This window comes from Aspergillus karnatakaensis, assembly GCF_047715665.1.
Source record: "Aspergillus karnatakaensis strain CBS 102800 unplaced genomic scaffold BJY04scaffold_66, whole genome shotgun sequence".
Taxonomy (NCBI): Eukaryota; Fungi; Ascomycota; class Eurotiomycetes; order Eurotiales; family Aspergillaceae; genus Aspergillus; species Aspergillus karnatakaensis.
Window position 1 is genome coordinate 38,986 of NW_027395778.1, and position 16,781 is coordinate 55,766.

General features: G+C 53.7%; 7 protein-coding genes across 7 annotated transcripts; 3 read left to right on the plus strand and 4 right to left on the minus strand.

The window, feature by feature from the left end:
• Positions 1-186: 186 nt before the first annotated feature.
• BJY04DRAFT_231525 (uncharacterized protein) lies at positions 187-3,301 on the minus strand (the record flags this gene model as incomplete). Its single annotated transcript, XM_073719557.1, has 8 exons — positions 187-347; positions 393-1,159; positions 1,190-1,906; positions 1,958-1,986; positions 2,056-2,313; positions 2,385-2,596; positions 2,754-3,159; positions 3,202-3,301. The coding sequence occupies 8 exons, from the start codon at positions 3,299-3,301 to the stop codon at positions 245-247; spliced, it is 2,592 nt and encodes an 863-aa protein (XP_073566307.1). The 3' UTR covers positions 187-244.
• A 799-nt stretch (positions 3,302-4,100) lies between these two features.
• BJY04DRAFT_231527 (putative acyl-CoA dehydrogenase) lies at positions 4,101-6,235 on the plus strand (the record flags this gene model as incomplete). Its single annotated transcript, XM_073719558.1, has 4 exons — positions 4,101-4,209; positions 4,267-4,483; positions 4,542-4,604; positions 4,660-6,235. 4 exons carry the CDS (start codon positions 4,101-4,103, stop codon positions 6,233-6,235), a joined length of 1,965 nt encoding a protein of 654 aa, XP_073566308.1.
• A 272-nt stretch (positions 6,236-6,507) lies between these two features.
• Positions 6,508-8,226, minus strand: BJY04DRAFT_222975 (uncharacterized protein; the record flags this gene model as incomplete). The annotated part of the gene is made up of 7 exons (XM_073717558.1): positions 6,508-6,912; positions 6,974-7,030; positions 7,107-7,185; positions 7,266-7,587; positions 7,640-7,816; positions 7,869-8,003; positions 8,052-8,226. 7 exons carry the CDS (start codon positions 8,224-8,226, stop codon positions 6,508-6,510), a joined length of 1,350 nt encoding a protein of 449 aa, XP_073566309.1.
• A 1,359-nt stretch (positions 8,227-9,585) lies between these two features.
• On the plus strand, positions 9,586-10,539 carry BJY04DRAFT_222976 (uncharacterized protein; the record flags this gene model as incomplete). The annotated part of the gene is made up of 1 exon (XM_073717559.1): positions 9,586-10,539. One exon carries the CDS (start codon positions 9,586-9,588, stop codon positions 10,537-10,539), a length of 954 nt encoding a protein of 317 aa, XP_073566310.1.
• A 23-nt stretch (positions 10,540-10,562) lies between these two features.
• On the minus strand, positions 10,563-12,107 carry BJY04DRAFT_210537 (Zn(II)2Cys6 transcription factor; the record flags this gene model as incomplete). Its single annotated transcript, XM_073714262.1, has 1 exon — positions 10,563-12,107. The coding sequence occupies one exon, from the start codon at positions 12,105-12,107 to the stop codon at positions 10,563-10,565; it is 1,545 nt and encodes a 514-aa protein (XP_073566311.1).
• Positions 12,108-12,420: 313 nt separating this feature from the next.
• BJY04DRAFT_210538 (acyl-CoA dehydrogenase family protein) lies at positions 12,421-13,747 on the minus strand (the record flags this gene model as incomplete). The annotated part of the gene is made up of 2 exons (XM_073714263.1): positions 12,421-13,430; positions 13,480-13,747. The coding sequence occupies 2 exons, from the start codon at positions 13,745-13,747 to the stop codon at positions 12,421-12,423; spliced, it is 1,278 nt and encodes a 425-aa protein (XP_073566312.1).
• A 197-nt stretch (positions 13,748-13,944) lies between these two features.
• On the plus strand, positions 13,945-16,090 carry BJY04DRAFT_222979 (Zn(II)2Cys6 transcription factor; the record flags this gene model as incomplete). The annotated part of the gene is made up of 7 exons (XM_073717560.1): positions 13,945-14,084; positions 14,134-14,844; positions 14,895-14,958; positions 15,001-15,187; positions 15,233-15,407; positions 15,463-15,612; positions 15,676-16,090. 7 exons carry the CDS (start codon positions 13,945-13,947, stop codon positions 16,088-16,090), a joined length of 1,842 nt encoding a protein of 613 aa, XP_073566313.1.
• Between the last annotated feature and the right edge of the window lie 691 nt (positions 16,091-16,781).

Sequence of the window (16,781 nt, forward strand, 5' to 3'; positions counted from 1 at the left end):
GACGTGCATAAAATCGAGGTACGGTGTCCTGGTAATGCAACAAGATCATGAAGTCTAATGCAGACCGTGGTAGATCATATCCTACAATGCCCCTGCAATTTTGGACAATCACTACTCTCCAAGCAATCTATGCCATTCATATTTGTTTTTTCAAGGGCCGCACCTAAATGAGTAAGAACAATTTCTACAGGCTGCTGAAATTCAGAACTAGTTAACCCTCCCAAACCCATCATGAACAACGACCCTATGCACTTCCTCCTGGCTCCAACCATTCCTCAAGAGACCCGAACTTTAGTGTCTTCTGATACATCGCAAACAGTTCTTGAAGTTCCTCATCCTCGATGAAGCTTGTCCGATTAGGCGAAATACTCGTGTTCTGCGCAACGGCATACTCCCGTGTCCCCTCGACCGTATCCCTCTTTTCATACCCACAGCAAACTGGCGGAACCACACAAACAATAGGCGCTGTCTCCAGATTGCCATTATACGACACAACGCAGAACTCATGGTACCAGTTCCCGGGGAACAAAAAGTGGACCTCGTGTGATGTCCCTGTGGTCGTACCATCGCGCCTCAATGGTGTGTTTTCCCAGAGGTTCCGGGTAAAGATAGCATACCCCGAGGCACCGGAGACACCATTCCAATGGAGCCTTACGGTTGTTGCGTCAAGATTCGTGGCACGAAGACCCGTGGGCGGTGCTGGCGCCCCACGCCCCGCGATGAAACCGCGCCCTTCTGCAGGGAGCCCGCCGGCCGCGACGGCTTGTCTGGTTAGACTACCGATCATGGTCACATAGGTCGCTACCCAGACTCTGTATTGATTGCCGGAGGCCAGTCCTGGGATCACAATACTTGTGTCTTTTGTTGGGTGGATCTCAACCCACGCGCCTTCGATCGTTCTATCCCAGACCAAGACCGCGTATTGGTTAACAAAGAACCCGGGGGTCGGATCCCACCGCACCCGCACGCTTGTGCCCTGTGGCTCAACGATAATATTGGGCGGACCCGGCGCGGTCTTGACATTGGCTGTCGCGGAGCCAAATCCTGACCAGGAAGACCGTTCATTACCATCTCCCCTGGTGCGAACCTGATACTCCCACGTTTGCCCGTTGATTACCCAGGGTGACCAGCTGCCATGGGTGGCCGGGTACACAGCACCCTCGGACCACCAGCCAGGAGCACCTTTTACTCGGGACCGGATCTCATAGCCACGAGCATTTTCCACCGGATTCCACGTTGTGAGCAAGCCCTCAGGCCATGCTGTTGTTGAGACATCACCGGGCGGACTGACCGGCCTTCCCTCGATGTTGCCCGGGACCTCGAATGGTTTCCCTGCAAAGCCAAAGTGTTGCTGTAGGACCCGAGCGAAGGCCTGCGCAATGTGATACTCCCCTCGCGCATTCGGATGGAGCCCATCATACGCATCCGGACAGCCACCCGTGGGCCGGCAGTTATACTCAGTGTTGACATCCACATATTCTAGCGGCGCACCCTCACGATACCAATCCTCCATCCTACCCTTGAGCTCGACGTTGTACCGATTGGTATCATCCACCAGATCCTGCCGGTGGCCAAGGAATGTTCGGTGAATGACGTTCCCAACCAAGATTTTGATATCCTTTTTTGCTGCCCGGGCCTCGTTGACCAGATTCCCCATATCCCCGATCAACCCATCGACATCACTTACCCACCACCCAAGGTCATTGAAGCCGAGTAGCACTAGCAGGTGCGTCGGTTGATACTCGGCAACCCACTCCTTTATCGTGTGCCGGGACTGTGCAGCCTGTCGACCCCATTTAGAGGCGTGGCCGGAGTCCCTGAAGCTCGACTTAACGCCACTGGCATAGCCACCAACGATGTTTTGAGGTTCGGGTGCTTTCTCACCAGGCCACAACGGTGCATCAGGCTGAGATTCCGATAGCTCACGGTTCCCGAACGTCCCTTTCCAGGGGCCAACGAACTCGTGGACGTAGCCGTTGTTATCCACTGATAGATATATTAGCACCCTTTGCCATCTTGAAGATGATATGAAACGCGAAGGTAGACACAACGTACACCACTGACTAAGTCTATACCGCCACGTCCAATCATCCTCCATCCCATGCGACAGTGAATCACCAACAACCATAAACTTCGCCCTCTCATTCGGAAGAACCTCATAGTCATCCGGCTCATCGTCGATACAAGGAATCGCACAATCCCCACCCCAGACAACACCACCTGTGCTGAACTGGTCTTTCACGCCGGAGAAGCACAATCCGCGACAGTCCTCGCCGTCAGAGTACTGGCATGCCGCCCTGCTGCCTTGAGATTCTAGCACCCATCCGCGTAAGCACTGTTCAAAAGAAGAAAGAATAAGAGAACCTGCAGAAGTAAGCACTCACCCCATGTATTCAACACAACCCTATACCCCTTGTGATAAAAAATATACTGTGGATTACACAGCCCCTGGAAGCTACACTCCTTCGTACCGGGGATGCCATCCCACGCAACCTCATCGGTCCCCGTGAACTGCACACTATACAACCCAATCGCATCGTCTCCTTCGAAGAAATGAACCGGCGGATTCGTGGTCTCGGGGTTATTCCAGCCCACGCTGTGCGGTACGTGCGTGTTAGCCACAACCGAGTTCAAATTCACCCACTCCTTTCCAACCACCCACCTAAACAAACAAACAGATAGAGAGGAACACAAGACAAGATATGTATTATCTGAAGGAGAAGCTGACCCAAAACTAGAAATGATGCACTCACTCCATCCTCTCATCCCCCGTCGCATCCCCCTTCCCCCGCGCATACGTCCTCAACCGCTCATTCCCGCCCCCCTGCGTGCGGAAGCTCGCGCGGCAGTTCTCCCGGCTCTCCCAGATGATATCATCCGACGTGAAGAGCTGCAGCAGTGCGTCGAGGACTTTCACGAGGTTCTCTGCGCCCAGGTTAGCGATGATATGGACGCCGAGCAGGCCGAGGACTTGGTGGCGCTTGGCGGGGTTGCCATCGTGATCGTGGATGCTCAGATTCGCGAGCATTGTGTGGTCGACGGGGATGGCGGCGTTGGTGTTCAGGGCTTCGAGGGTTTGCCTGTGTAGTTCGTAAAGGGTTGCGAGGCGGGCGGGGTCGGTGATTTGGTGGCCACCTAGGGCCCCTGCACCGGGTGCAGCTGTAGGGTCTTCTTCGGGTGGTTGTGGTTGACGCGGGTCACCTGCGCTTGCAGCTGGGGCTGGGGCTGGGGCCGGGGCCGGGGCCGGCGAGGCTCTGATGGCAGGTAGAAGGAGAAGGGCGAGGAGAATCAACAGCTTCATGGTTATATGGTTTATGCTTGGGCGTCAAGTAATGGTTTGGGCGACGAGTGATGGGTGCTAGAAATACCGGGGGGATGAAGACGATGCCATTGGGGGGTGCAGAGACTTGACATTCTTGTAGCTTTGAGGCCTGTTTGGTGTACTGTTCGCGCGAGGCTGCGGCTGAATTGACCAAATGGCCAAGGCGCTTGGATATATTCCTTTCATTTATCCAAATTCTTATTCTTCTCCAATCATTTTCCATTGCCCTGGTTGTCAGTATCTCCCTACCTGCTCTCTAGGCCCTATCCGGCTGCATCACCCGCCGCCAGAGGCTGAGCCTGGTGTATTTGCTTACTAGTGCCCCTAACACAGTGTGCTTATGCCAGTTGAGCCGCATCATATGCGACCCTAGAAAAGTGCTCTAGAGACCATAGAAGTTAGCGCGCTGATGGTAGATGGATTGAGATCCTCAATCGTTGTCCAAGATCACGTTAGAGCTAGCTTGGCAGGCAGAGTCAGCCTCCTCTTATCGTTCTACCCTAAAGGTAGTCAGAGCGGAAGCGACAGTTTCCGTTTAGTGATTTTGACCAAGGTCTCAGAGACTCTCAGCCGTGGGTCGCAGGTGTAATGTGCAATGGATGTAACTGATTAGAAGATCAACCCCTCCCCCCGCGCGGATAGCCTCGGTCCCCAGCCTGGCCTCGTGTCGGCGTCAAATCACCGAGGCCTCCTCAAATACTCTTCAACTTTACTTGCCACGAGTCTTTCTACAGCCTTTCAGTGTTAAGAACCATATTATCAATATATCATCCAATACATGACGCCTAAAATGCCCCCCGCAACAGCAAACACCGGCCACATCACCAGACCGGCACCACTGGAGAACACATATACCACCGATCCGAGTTTGCGTCGGCTCCTAGAATGTATATCTCTCGCTCACCTGTAGCCTCTTGCTCAATATTAATATTAGAGCTTCACAGGGTATCTTCCATCTCACCACCTCCAAAACCTCGAACCCCAGCTCACCCGCCTCGGCGCCGAAGCCATCTCCCCCCAAATCCGAGGATGGAGCGCCGACGCGGAGCGCAACCAGCCGTACGTCAAGACCTACAACGTCTGGGGCGAACAATACGACGTCGATAGACTCGTCACCAGCGAGGGATGGAAGAGACTACAGACCTGGGGTGCAAGTCACGGGTTTGTTGTCTCCTAAAGCCAAAGGATAGCGTTCATACGGTATTGACCATGACAACAGTGTCGTCTCGCTAGGATACGAAGACACCTACGGCAATGAAAGGAGACTTGCACAATACGCTGTGTATGTCCATCTTCGCATCCCCATATCATTAACACTATCTAACACTCCCGGCTAGAAACTACCTCTTCTCCCCCTCCTCGGGCCTAGCCTCCTGCCCCATAAGCATGACCGACGGCGCAGCCCTCATCCTAACCACCGAAATCACCCGCAAGAACCTCCCACCAGCCCACCCCTTCCAAGTAACCCTCTCCCGCCTGCTCTCCCGGACCGAACCATGGACATCCGGGCAGTGGATGACCGAGCGCGCAGGCGGGAGTGACGTCCAGAACACCGAGACTTGGGCATCTCACTCTCCACTCCCATCCAGCCACATAGGGAAGGATGGCGTCGGCAGCGGCGAATATCTAATCAACGGTTTTAAATTCTTCTCCTCAGCCACAGACGCAAACGTCGCCTTGCTCCTCGCAAAGACAGAAGGGAGCGGGAGACTAAGCACGTTTCTTGCGCCGCTGAGGCGGAGTATCTCCACCAGAAGCACAGACCCAGACGCTTCTCACAATGGTGCCCATACTACCAAGGAAGTCGAAAAAACAAACGGCATCCGCATCCACCGGCTCAAAATCAAGCTCGGGACGAAAGAACTCCCCACCGCTGAACTGGAGCTCGTCAACGCGCGTGCTCATTTAGTTGGAGATGTTGATAAGGGCGTACAGACAATTGCACCATTACTGAATATCACGCGCACGCATACATTCATTGGCTCTCTCTCCGCGTGGCGAAGGGCACTGAGCATCGCGAAATCCTTCGCGAAAACACGCACGACGGTCGGCGAGCCGTTGTGGCTTATCCCGATGCACTTACGGCTTTTCGCAGATCTAGAGGGCCGACATAGAGCGGGTATGGAATTGGGATTTTTCACCGTTGCTGTTATGGGTGTTGTTGAGAATGGTTCACACCCACACCCCCGTTCTTCGAATGGTAGCACATCTGGAGATCTGCATCTGGCGCATCTCCCGCGACCCGGTAACGAGGCGACTATTGTCTTCCGGACTCTAACGGCACTCTCGAAGGCTGTTATCAGCAAGATGTCCATCCTCGCTATCCAGGAATGCCAAGAGGCACTGGGTGGGGTCGGATACATGGATGAGCCTGACGAGCCGGAGTTTAATATCTCGAGGATATTGCGGAATACGCTGGTGAATAGTATCTGGGAGGGGACGACGAATGTGCTTGCGAGTGAGATGGTGCGGTTCTTGCTTAGGGAGGGTAATTTTGTGGTTTTTGCGGGGTGGGTGGAGAGGACTATCATGCTAGTGCCTGAGGGGGATGTGAAGAGGGTGTTGGGTGAGGCCTTTGCGGTGTTTAAGAAGAGGTTTAAGGAGACAGATGCGGCGGGTATGTTGGCGGATGGGCGGCGGGCGATGTTTAGTCTTGCTTGGATTCTGGCGGGGCTGTTGCTTGTGCTTGATGTTGGGAGGGATGGGGATAAGGTTACGGGGGAGGTTGCGAGGAGGTGGGTTCTTGGGGGGGAGTTGGGGGTGGGCGATATGGTTTGGAGGGATGTTGTTTATCCTCGGGGGGTGGGTGAGGGTGCATCTGTGACTGAGGAGACGCTGAGGTGGGATTGTCGCATTGCGTGGGGGGTGGAATTGCCGGGGGTCGCGTCGGGACATCGGTCAATGAAGTTGTAAATGTTGTTTACTGCTACTTGCTTAGGGGTAGTATATTCTGTACGCAGATTCATTTACTTGTACAAATGTTTTTCTAGACACAGGGTCAAGACAGCAGTATCTACTACAAGGACTGCATCCACAAGAAGCGAAAGGCAGTAACGAAAGGAAGAAATAAAGAAAGGAAAGCAACAACTAACCCCGACCCCATCGAGCATCTTCTGCATAGCTCCCCCGTCTCTGAAGTCCAACTCTCTCGAAAGATGCCGTCATACCAGTGATCTGGCCTATACTTACGACGCCCCCTTCCGGCAAATGAGATCATCATCCCTCCTCCCGGTCCTATACCACTCGGCGTAATAGTCAGGATATCCATCTTCGTTCCCTTCAAAACAATCCACCTCCCAAGCCTTGATGAGGTCGATCTGGAAGAAGCAAGCCGTGTAGCCGTTCTCATCACTCTCCATACCCAGCTTATGAGGCCCCTCATACCCCTCGGCGTTGTGTGCGTTGTTGCATTTCTCGACATTAGTGTATAGCGCCCTCGGGTCAAGGTTATACTTGAACTCGAGTTTGTTGAGCACATCTGGATCCACCTGTTTCTGCTCCATGCCGTCCAGATAGTAGAGATTGTAGCACCAGTCGCCGATTTGGCGGTCGCCGTAGTTCTGACAGAACTTCTCTGGCTCCCACATCCTCTATTTGTTGAGTTAGGATTGCTGCAGACGGGATAAGGGCTGATTTGGGTGAGTAACGTACCACGCCCCAAACGAAGATGTTCGAGGCTTTAAAGAGGGCTCCGATGAGAGCGTGTTTCTTTGTGTACGTTAGCATTCGACTATTACATACTCCAGCAGAACATCAGTGAATAAAATCGAGGTGCAGTTCTTACCATGTGCGCAAATCCAGCATCGATACCATCAGAAATGTCAGAGCGCGACATAGACTCGAGGAACGCGCCGGAGGAGAACCTATATGAATGACATCTAAGTTAGATGGCCTTCTTCATACTCAACGCAATCCCGATGGATCGAAAACCAAGGGAACATACACCTGGCTGATCTTCGACTCTCCCTCAAGAGGGAAGCCCATGTCGCCCAGCTGCGCAGTGAAAGCGTCCAGAATATCAGTTTCGGCATCCACCTGATCACCGCCGAACATACGGTTCTGGATATTCTGGAGGTTCTCCTTGGTACCGTCGAAGAACGCTTTAAGGACGTTCTCGACCTTCTCTTTAAGTTCTTGGGCCGTCGGATAACCGGGGCTGTTGTTGGCCGACGCGATGTTGATAATCCCACCGATAACACCCATTCCGTCGGCGAGGAGACCATATCCTTTGCCCTGCTTGATGAACTTGTCGGAAATACTGAAGACTGTTTCCGTTAGAAGGACCTAGCGGTATGTTTTGAGTAGAGCAGGACTCACCAGCAGCAAATGTGCGAAGGAGGTTGTCGAGCCAGGTCTCGTTGGAGACGTACACGTTCAGGTCTGAGACCATCTCATCTAGTCCGAGGGTCTCGGAGATGGCGAAATCCTGTAACACCTCGTGCGTCCAGGTCAAGTACTGGTTGAAGTTGGCGGCCATCTGCCGGATGTAGAAGTCTGGAAGGTTCAGTTAGAGCCGCCTTGCAGTACTCAAAACTACCGTACTCACAGGAGTTGGGCGTAAAGAACTGGCACTGGGTCTCGGGGCTACCGCAGGTCCCCTGAGCACCGAGAGGCTTGCAGTCGAGAACAGAGTTGCCGGCGCCATTGGTGGTCTCCACGTCCATCTTGTAAAGCCAGTCATCTATCTTGTTGTCAGCAGATGTCGGCATTTATAGTCGGCGATACTCACGCTCATCACCATCGTGGTTCTTGAACCACTCGTCCAGGTACGTTCTTGCACCACTATCCCACCATGTACCCTTGTCAAAGGGGTTCAGGGAGCAAACGTCTTTGTCGTCCTGGGGTACAGGGTTCGCACTAGCTCCGAGAGCCAGGGCCAAACTCGCCAAATGATGCAGCCGCATGTTGTTCTCCTCACACGCGGAGTCTTGTATTTCGTCGCGATGCTCTTGCTGTTTCTGGTGCTCTTAGGTACGGTCGCTGGTCGGTATTTATGTTGTTTCCTACGCTCTTATGGCCCCCACGACGCTCTTTGCTTGTATCTCCCAACACCACGGCCATTGATTCAGACCCCTGCAGCGCACCGCCCTGCCAGTGAACAATCAACCATACCATCTCAACTTCTCCGCACGTGCTACAGTAATAGGCGTTGAGTTGAGGGATTGGCAAGATTCTTGTATCCTGCTAGCTACTCTTGTACGAATGTTTCGGAGACATCTGCTATTCAGTTTAGTGGCTGCATGCTAGGAGGATATATTTAGGGCGGGTGCGGGTTAACCAGACTTGGCAACGTGGAAGTCCGAGTGCTTATTTGCCCTGGTGGGGCCATTCGAGCTTGCCTCTTGTATCGTAGACCTTTGGCAGGTGGGGGGTTGCATATTGAACGCTGATTTGATTCTCGCTGCTGTGCTGTTCCTGGCCTTGCCCAGCAACCCGGGCTCCGATCGCCGTGGGCCTGTAGTTCCCACCTTTGCCTCTAGTCCAGTCAATGGGAGAGTATCGGCCACATGCTCAATGTCTTCTCAGGTGCTGACTGTGCAATCGATAGCATTTGTGGGGTTCTGTTTCAGGTAAACTGAAATAGTTCAGTTGGATGGTTGTGCGTGCAAAGGATCGGTTTATAGAATGATCAACAGGGTCAACAACCGAGCGAGAACACCAAGCCCCTAGCCATTCCATCATATATATCCTGTTCGCATGGGCTCGTTAAAGGCTTGGGTGGGGGTCAACTAATCCTTAACAATCATGATGCAGTCGTTTGCTCGATTCACAACTGTTAAGAATTAGACTGCGCACAGTTAAGGCCGTTAAACGCACCACAACAGGATATATCATGGAGAGAGCTACTATGAAATGCCGGTAAAGGTCTCTACGTAAGATCTCCTCTCGATCCAGAAGAAGGGGGGCGCCACCAGCTACCTACCTAGGTGGAGGGCTCCAGCTCGTGGGCGAGCGTATATCTTGCTCACTCGAACCATCACCCAGTCTCCAGTAATAGTATGCTCCTCTAATCTAATGCCACATCGATTACATCATAGACAGAAGATTCTCATGATCTTTGCCGGGACGCAGAACGCAATCCTTCCCTCTCCGGGGCCCTCGTGATCTCGTATTCCCCCTTTCGAGATGCTTCCACCTACACCGCAGCCTAGGCTGATGAAGTATTACCTTGCAGGCAACAGTTGGGAGGTAATGCGAAGGTGGTATTTATTCTTCTGACATTGCCCTTCTAATATGTTCATACCGGCGACGAATATAAACCCATGCCTCCACTGCCTACCGAACAGCAGCACACAGACCAAGTTGGAGAAGACATCAAAACAACACTAACATACTGGCACTCCCCACCGAATACCGAAATAACAATCGACCTCCGCGACCCAACTCCAGGAACCGCCATCGCGCTAGACAACCTCATAGCCCTGCAAAAGCAACACGCTGTAACGATCCACGACATCCGCGCTACACTCTCGCAATACATCATCTCCAGAAACGGCTTCCAGTACATCTCCGACCAAATCCTAGCACCAGCACCAGCACCAGAGTACGATGGAAATACCCCCTGGGACACCAAAACAGCCCTATCAACTCTCCTCCCGCGAACCGAGGGACTCGTGCGGAAGTTATTTAAAGACCCAAGGCGCATTCTCGTCTACGCCCATCGCATCCGCGAGAGTAACAATCCCAGCACATCAGCCTCGGCTTTCGCCCCACCCATCCATCTGGTCCACGCGGACTTCACCCCCGCCGGCGCGAGGAACCATCTCCGCTCTGTTATTTCGCCATCTGAATACGACGCACTGTCAAACTCGAACGAGCGGACAAGGATAGTAGCGTTGAATACCTGGAGGCCGTTGGGGCGGGTATATCAGGATCCACTGGCATTATGTGACGTGTTGTCAACTAAGGAAGAGGATTTTATTACGACGCGGTTTGTGTTTGGGGACGGGTGGGTTGAGGGGGCGAGGATGCGCGTTAGAGGGGGGCAGAGGTGGGTTTATTGTTCTGGGATGAGGGTGGGGGATGTTATTGGGTTTGTACAGGGGGGGTTTACACTTGGTGGGTGTGGTTGTGAAGAGCAGAGCGACAACGACGAAGAAAAAGACTGGTGGAAGTCGATAGTCGCGCATAGTGCTTTCAAGATCCCGGGGGTAGATCCCGAGCTGGAGAAGAGAGGGAGGCGGAGCTTGGAGGTTGGGGTCTTCGTGTTTATCTAACTGTATGGCGATGGTGTTTTCTGTCACGATGGAGTAGGATCAGAATCAGTATCCAGATGAAGATCGAGGTCAACCCAGAAGACCTCCCTCCAACCATCTCGGTCAAGAGTGACCTCCAGCTTATCCGTATGGAAGAGGATATCAACCTTCACAACCCTCTTTCGCGGCTCTATCCCCTCTGCACCCACAACTCCAGAGACTCGATCTCGCTCTTCAACACCGATAATACCCCCAATCACCTTCCGTGAAATCCTCCCATTCCACAATCCCTCTTGATGCGGCATGCGATCCAGAATCTCTAATCCCTTCCTCCGAACATCTGAATCTCGACAATGGCAGAGAAGATCATACATCCCGCTCAAAACACCAATCCCTAAAGAGAACAGAGGCCTGCGCAGGCTCGGACGGGGTGACTGTGTCTTCTCGATCCAGGCGAAATCCACCGCGTTGCTAAACTGCGCTACAGCATACTGGAACTGCGGCAGGAAACCATCGTAGCTCATCTCTCCCAGCGCCGGGTCGCGAGAGCAGCGGATGTACAGCAGTGTCCAGAGTCCGCGAAGCAGGACGATTATTCGCCGATGCGGAATGGTCCAGCTGTCGGGTGTAGAATATAAGCAGCGCTCGAAAGCGTCGTTCCAGGACATGAGACTTGCGAGGGATTGGGGGAGGATATCGCTTAAGAACTCGCTGTGACGAGTATTGTCTGTGTGTGATTCTGGGTGGAGGTATATCTCCTTTAGAAAGGGAGGGGATTCTAATTCCAGTCGCTTTCTGGCGCGGATTGTCCGGTTTTGGACCGTGTGTAGCAGTCGGATGAAACTCTCCATTGCTTCGTCGAGGGAACAGAACTGGTGGGGGATTGCGAGTAGTGAGGTGTTGTAGTCGACGACGACAGGCCTGTATTGGTAGCCTGGGCGACTGTTCAAGAAGCAGAGGAGGTTTGTCTCGAGGTGGGAGAAATGAGACAGAAGACTGCGTTCGTAGCATGGTATCTCACGGGGCGTGTTGGGTGGTGAAAAAGGGCTTGCTTGAGGTGGTGGAGAGACAGCAGCAGGGTTATGTAGATGAAGGATGTCCACGCCCTTGGTATAATGGATTTGCGCCGCTGTGTATTCCTTCCTGGCGATATCGAAGATGGACAGTAGCAAGCACGTTGTGAGACAAACATCTACGCAAGCCCACGAGTCAGGCTGGCAAAGTAAATGTCGCAAGGCTGTTAACGCTTCACCATAGTACCGGAGAACATGTCGCGAAGATGGGCCATCGGAGTGTAAAGCGCCCAGAGCGATGATAGCACGGCGAGTAGCAGGCTCGGAATGGGCCATCTGCAGCACCAGCCGGTGCCAAAAATCAGCACCCGACCAGCCGCTTAGCTCGCCGACAGTGTGCAGCCGGAAGAACTCGAAACATTGCGTCTCTCGCTGGGTATGAAAGATTCTAGCGGGGATGGCGCCGGGGATGGACACTACTTTCAAGCTCCAGGCACAAGCCCAGCCTTTGCGGCTGCAGCGGAGGCAGACCGGGCGCGTTTCGTCGCATTTGACGCGGCTTTTCTTCACCTTCATGTCAGCATTCAGGGGGTGGCTGGAAACAAGATGCGCTGGGCTGCGTACTTGCATGTCTGACAGCCGCCACGCGACTTCTTATGGGCTTTTCGGTGGCGCGCCTTGTCTTCTGTCATCTTGCTCCACTGGCATGAGAATCTCTGAAGAATCGAGGGGAAATCTTGTCGTTGAAAAGCGAGCGAAGCTCAAGTCTTGCTGTGGCCAAGAGCTACTAGCAAGACAAGGCTGTGCGCCTCAGCCTCAGTTTTACGAGGTTGCATTGCCCAAAATATACTAGTTGTCCGATTCGCTGGCTATGATATAGATTGGCACTTTAATAACTCCTTGGCAACCCCAGGACCTTTTCACTAACGTAGTTGAGGATCATCTCGCGACTCACGGGGGCAATCCGGGGCACGAGACACTCTCTCAACCACCGCTCAACATCATACTCCATTGCGTATCCCATTCCACCGTGTGTGAGAACCGCTCGCTCGCAGGCTGTGAAGGCTGCCTCAGCAGCCAGGTACTTTGCACTGTTTGCCGCGACGCCGACCGAGTGGACGGGAATAGACTCGTCGGTTCTCGAGGCATCGTACAGTCTAGCAGCGTGATATGTCGCCAACTTGGCTGCTTCAAGCTTCATGTACACGTCGGCGAGAGGATGCGAAATTGCCTGATTCTGTCCGATCTTGCGACCGAAGACGACGCGTTCGTTGGCGTACTCGGCTGCTCGCTCGAGAGCAACATATCCAAGTCCCAGGGCTTCTCCAGCTAGCAAACACCTTTCTGCATTCATTCCATGCAGAATCATGCGGAAACCGTCGTTTTCCTTTCCTATGAGTGTGTCAGCAGGTACCTCGTACTTATCGAAGAAGACTTCGTTGGCGTCAACCGCCCGTCCACCCATCTTCTTGATCTTCTTCAGGTCCATATTCGGACTCGACTTGTCGATATCAATGCAGAACATTGACAATCCTTGTGTCGGCTTCGTCACTTCCTCGCGAGGGGTTGTTCGCGCCAGCAGGATCATCTTGGACGCGACCTGCGCGCATGTAATCCAGATCTTCTGCCCGGTGACAGAATAATGCGAGCCCGCGCTGTTCAAGGTCGCCCGCGTCTGCAGCTTGAGAGTATCCAGCCCGGTATTCGGTTCCGTCACGCCAAAGCACGTCCGCCATTTGCCATTGATAATGTTTGGGATGGTCTCGGTGACCTGCTCTTTCGACCCGAACCTTGCCAGTGGTTGAGTCGCGTAAACGTTGGCGTGGATCGACTGTGCGCCCGCCATGCCAGCTCCGGATTGAGTGATTGTCTGCATCATCATAGTCGCCTCCGAGATGCCTACTCCATTAGCCGCATCCTGTTGGAGCTGAAGATCAAATCGACTTACCCAATCCCGCACCACCAAGCTCTTCAGGAAGCGCAATTCCCAGCCATCCATCCTTTGCAAGCGCCGCGTGAAATTCTTTCGGATCGCGCTCTTGTTGATCGAGCTCTTGCCAGTAGGTGTTGGGGAAGTTGGAACAGATGGTGGAGATGGCGTCACGGACGGTTAATTGATTCTCGGAGAAGCCCGTCAGGTCCATGATCGGACGACGGGCTGACGATGAGAACAGCCGTCTGCTGCAGAATTTTGATAGTCGGGATATGCGGTACATGGTGATTTAATTTACAACGGCTGTTACAATGAGTCTTGTTCTCTGACGAATGCGCAGATTTAAATGATCCTCGCATGGGGGGAAGGGAGGGCATATAACCGGGCAAGTAGCCGAGTAGCCGACCGCCACCAGTAAAAGCCATCTCAACCTCATCCTGCTTTCTGCGGCATCTCTGCCTTTATTCCACACTTCAGAAGATGCCGATGAGACGCGCAAAGCAGGCTTGTCTCCACTGCCATCGTCGCCGGATCCGCTGTGATGTCTTGCAGCACCGACCGTGCTCGAATTGCGTGGCGCAGGAGGTCACCTGTGAGCTAGGGGTCTCCCGCAGGGGAAAGTATCATTCCCTATTCCCTCTATCAGATGCAACTTACTAAAACTTGTAGATACCCTCGAAAGAAGTCCCTCCGGTCCCAATCAGACCAAACCCAGCTCCAATCCCTCTCCTCCAACCTAACCAGCCCATCCCCAACCCAAATCCCCAAGACCCTGCAGCATGCCCCCCGCCCAAGCATCACCGAGCCCACCGTCTTCCTCGGCGAATCCAGCCCACTCACCACAGTCATGAACCCCAGCCAACCGCCGCGACTCCACTACCCGCTCCCCGATCGTCTCGCTCCGACAAGTACCCGAGACGACGCCGTGCGTTTGCACCAAGTCCAGCGTGCCGCACAGCTAGAGTCCGACGGATCCCTCTCCTACCCGCCCCAGCAAACCACCGACGCCCTGCTGCATGCTTACTTCCGCTGGTTCCACCCTTGCTTCCCGATCGTCGACCGGGCGGCTGTTTGCAATGCGAAGAAGCAGGGCTCCATCTCCCCGCTCTTGCTGCAGGCGATGCTCTTCATCGGGGTTAGTCTTTGTGATGATGAGACCTTTGCGAATACGGAGTTCCCTGTGCGCTATCGCGCGAAATTCCTATTCTATTCGAGAGCCAAGGCCATCTATGAAGCGGATGCGGAGTCCAGTCCGATCATCCGGTTGCAGGCGTTATTCATGTTGAGCTTCTGGCGCGGCGGGCCGGGCGAGGAGCGCGATGTACGGTTTTGGTTGGGTGTTGCCATTTCGTTGGCGCAGAAGAGGGGCATGCATATGATGTAGGCGCTTGTTTGTCTCGTTTCTGGCTTGTGTGTTGCTGACGTGGTAGGTCGAAATTCAACCACCCGCCGAAGGAACGGAAACTGTGGAAACGGATCTGGTGGGCTCTCTATGTATGTTTTCTTCGTTGTACCAGGGTCGTACTGACTAGCCAGACACGCGACCAACAGAGTGCTGCGGCACTGGGACTGCCGCCGCGGATACGTGATGAGGATGGTGATGTGTCGATGCTTGAGCCAGATGATATTGTTGAGGATGATGCTGTTGACGACGATGTCTTTGGTAGACAGACAGGGCAGGACGTCGTGTATCCTGTTGAGATGGCTAAGCTGGCGAGACTTCGTATGTCTTTCACTTCCACTCCTCTTGCGATTGCTAAGTTGGTAGTTCGCACGATTGTTTCAACCCAATACCTCCACCACCAACGACCAGACCTCGCCACCCGCAATGCTCTCAACCAGCAGCTGTGTCAGTGGGAGTCTCAGCTCCCTGCTGAGCTCCGTCTCGATACTGTCCCTGCCCCCTCACTATTCTTGACCGGCCTATTACATATGGCTTATCAGTACGTCTCCGTTTCCTTCCCGTACTCACCCAGATGCAGAGCTCACGCATAACAGAAACCTCTACATCCTCCTCTACCGCCGCGTCTTTTTAACCCCCACGCCGCACGACGACGGCCATCTCGCCCTCGACGCAGCGACAAAATCCACGCGGATCATGGAAGACATGCTCTCGCATCATCTCATCCAGCACGCGCCAACGCATCTGTAAGCCCCGTCCCCTTCCCTCTCCCTCCGTGCCATGTGTAGCAGTATTAACACAGACTACAGAATAACCCACGCCTTCTCAACCCTCTGCATCCACATAATCCACCACCGCCGCTCCCTCGGCACGACCCGCACACTAGCCGAACACCGCGCCCGCCTCTGCCTCCTCTCCCTCGAAGAGCTGCAGAAATCATGGGATCTGGAGAATTGGGTCCTGCATTTGTTCTTCAAGGGGTTGGATGATGGGACTGCGCGGTCGCTGAGGCTTACTAGTCCGCAGGGCGATGAGGGTGAGCAGGGTGGCGGTGATGTGCTTGGTGGTGGTGGTGGTGGTGGTGGTGATGGTGAGACGGTGGACGTCGATGGGTTTGGGGAGTTGCCTCACCCGCAGGATGATTGGTATGGGTGGATTCCCGGGGAGGATGAGGCGGATGCGTTGAATTTGCAGAATTTGGAGTTTTTGTATCGGTTTCTGTAGCGAGGTTTTCTTATATATATAGTACTGCTGTCTGGTGTCGAAGTGTCGGTGATTCTGTGTTGTGTTGGGTGGATATAGCTCTGGGCGTGGTGCTGTTCTGGGGCATCAATCGTAAATCAAATAAGCGGAGAATATAACCCGACGACTTGGGTAACTATGTTGCTATAAACTTGATCGTGTTCACCGTATTACTGTCTCGGGCTTGACTGTGCCTCGGTCCGTCTGCGGGGTTGAGTTGACTCCATCGACAACTTTATATATTTCGATGTCTCCCCCAATGACAGCTCTATACTAGAGATCCATATGTAGCCAGTCTCGAACGTACCATCGGAATATTTCATATCTTCAACTCACCACAATGGCACAGTACGTCTCAAACCCGGCGGCACCCACTCACTCTGTTCCCCGCATGACTACATTTCCAATCCCACACCATCTCCGTACTCGAGTCTCAAAACAACCACTGACTTCCAAATCAGACCAGACAAATCCCTCCTCACCAAGATCAGAACCGGCGAAACTATCGCCCCCCTTGCCGCAACAACCTTCTTCAATTCCCTCCCGCCCATCCCCGCAAGCGACCTCCTAGGCTCCTGGCATGGCACATGCGTGCTAACCAACCACCCGGGCACAAAACCCCTGCTTGATCTCCAATGAACAGGGAAGGACTTCCACTCCTTGAACGACGTCG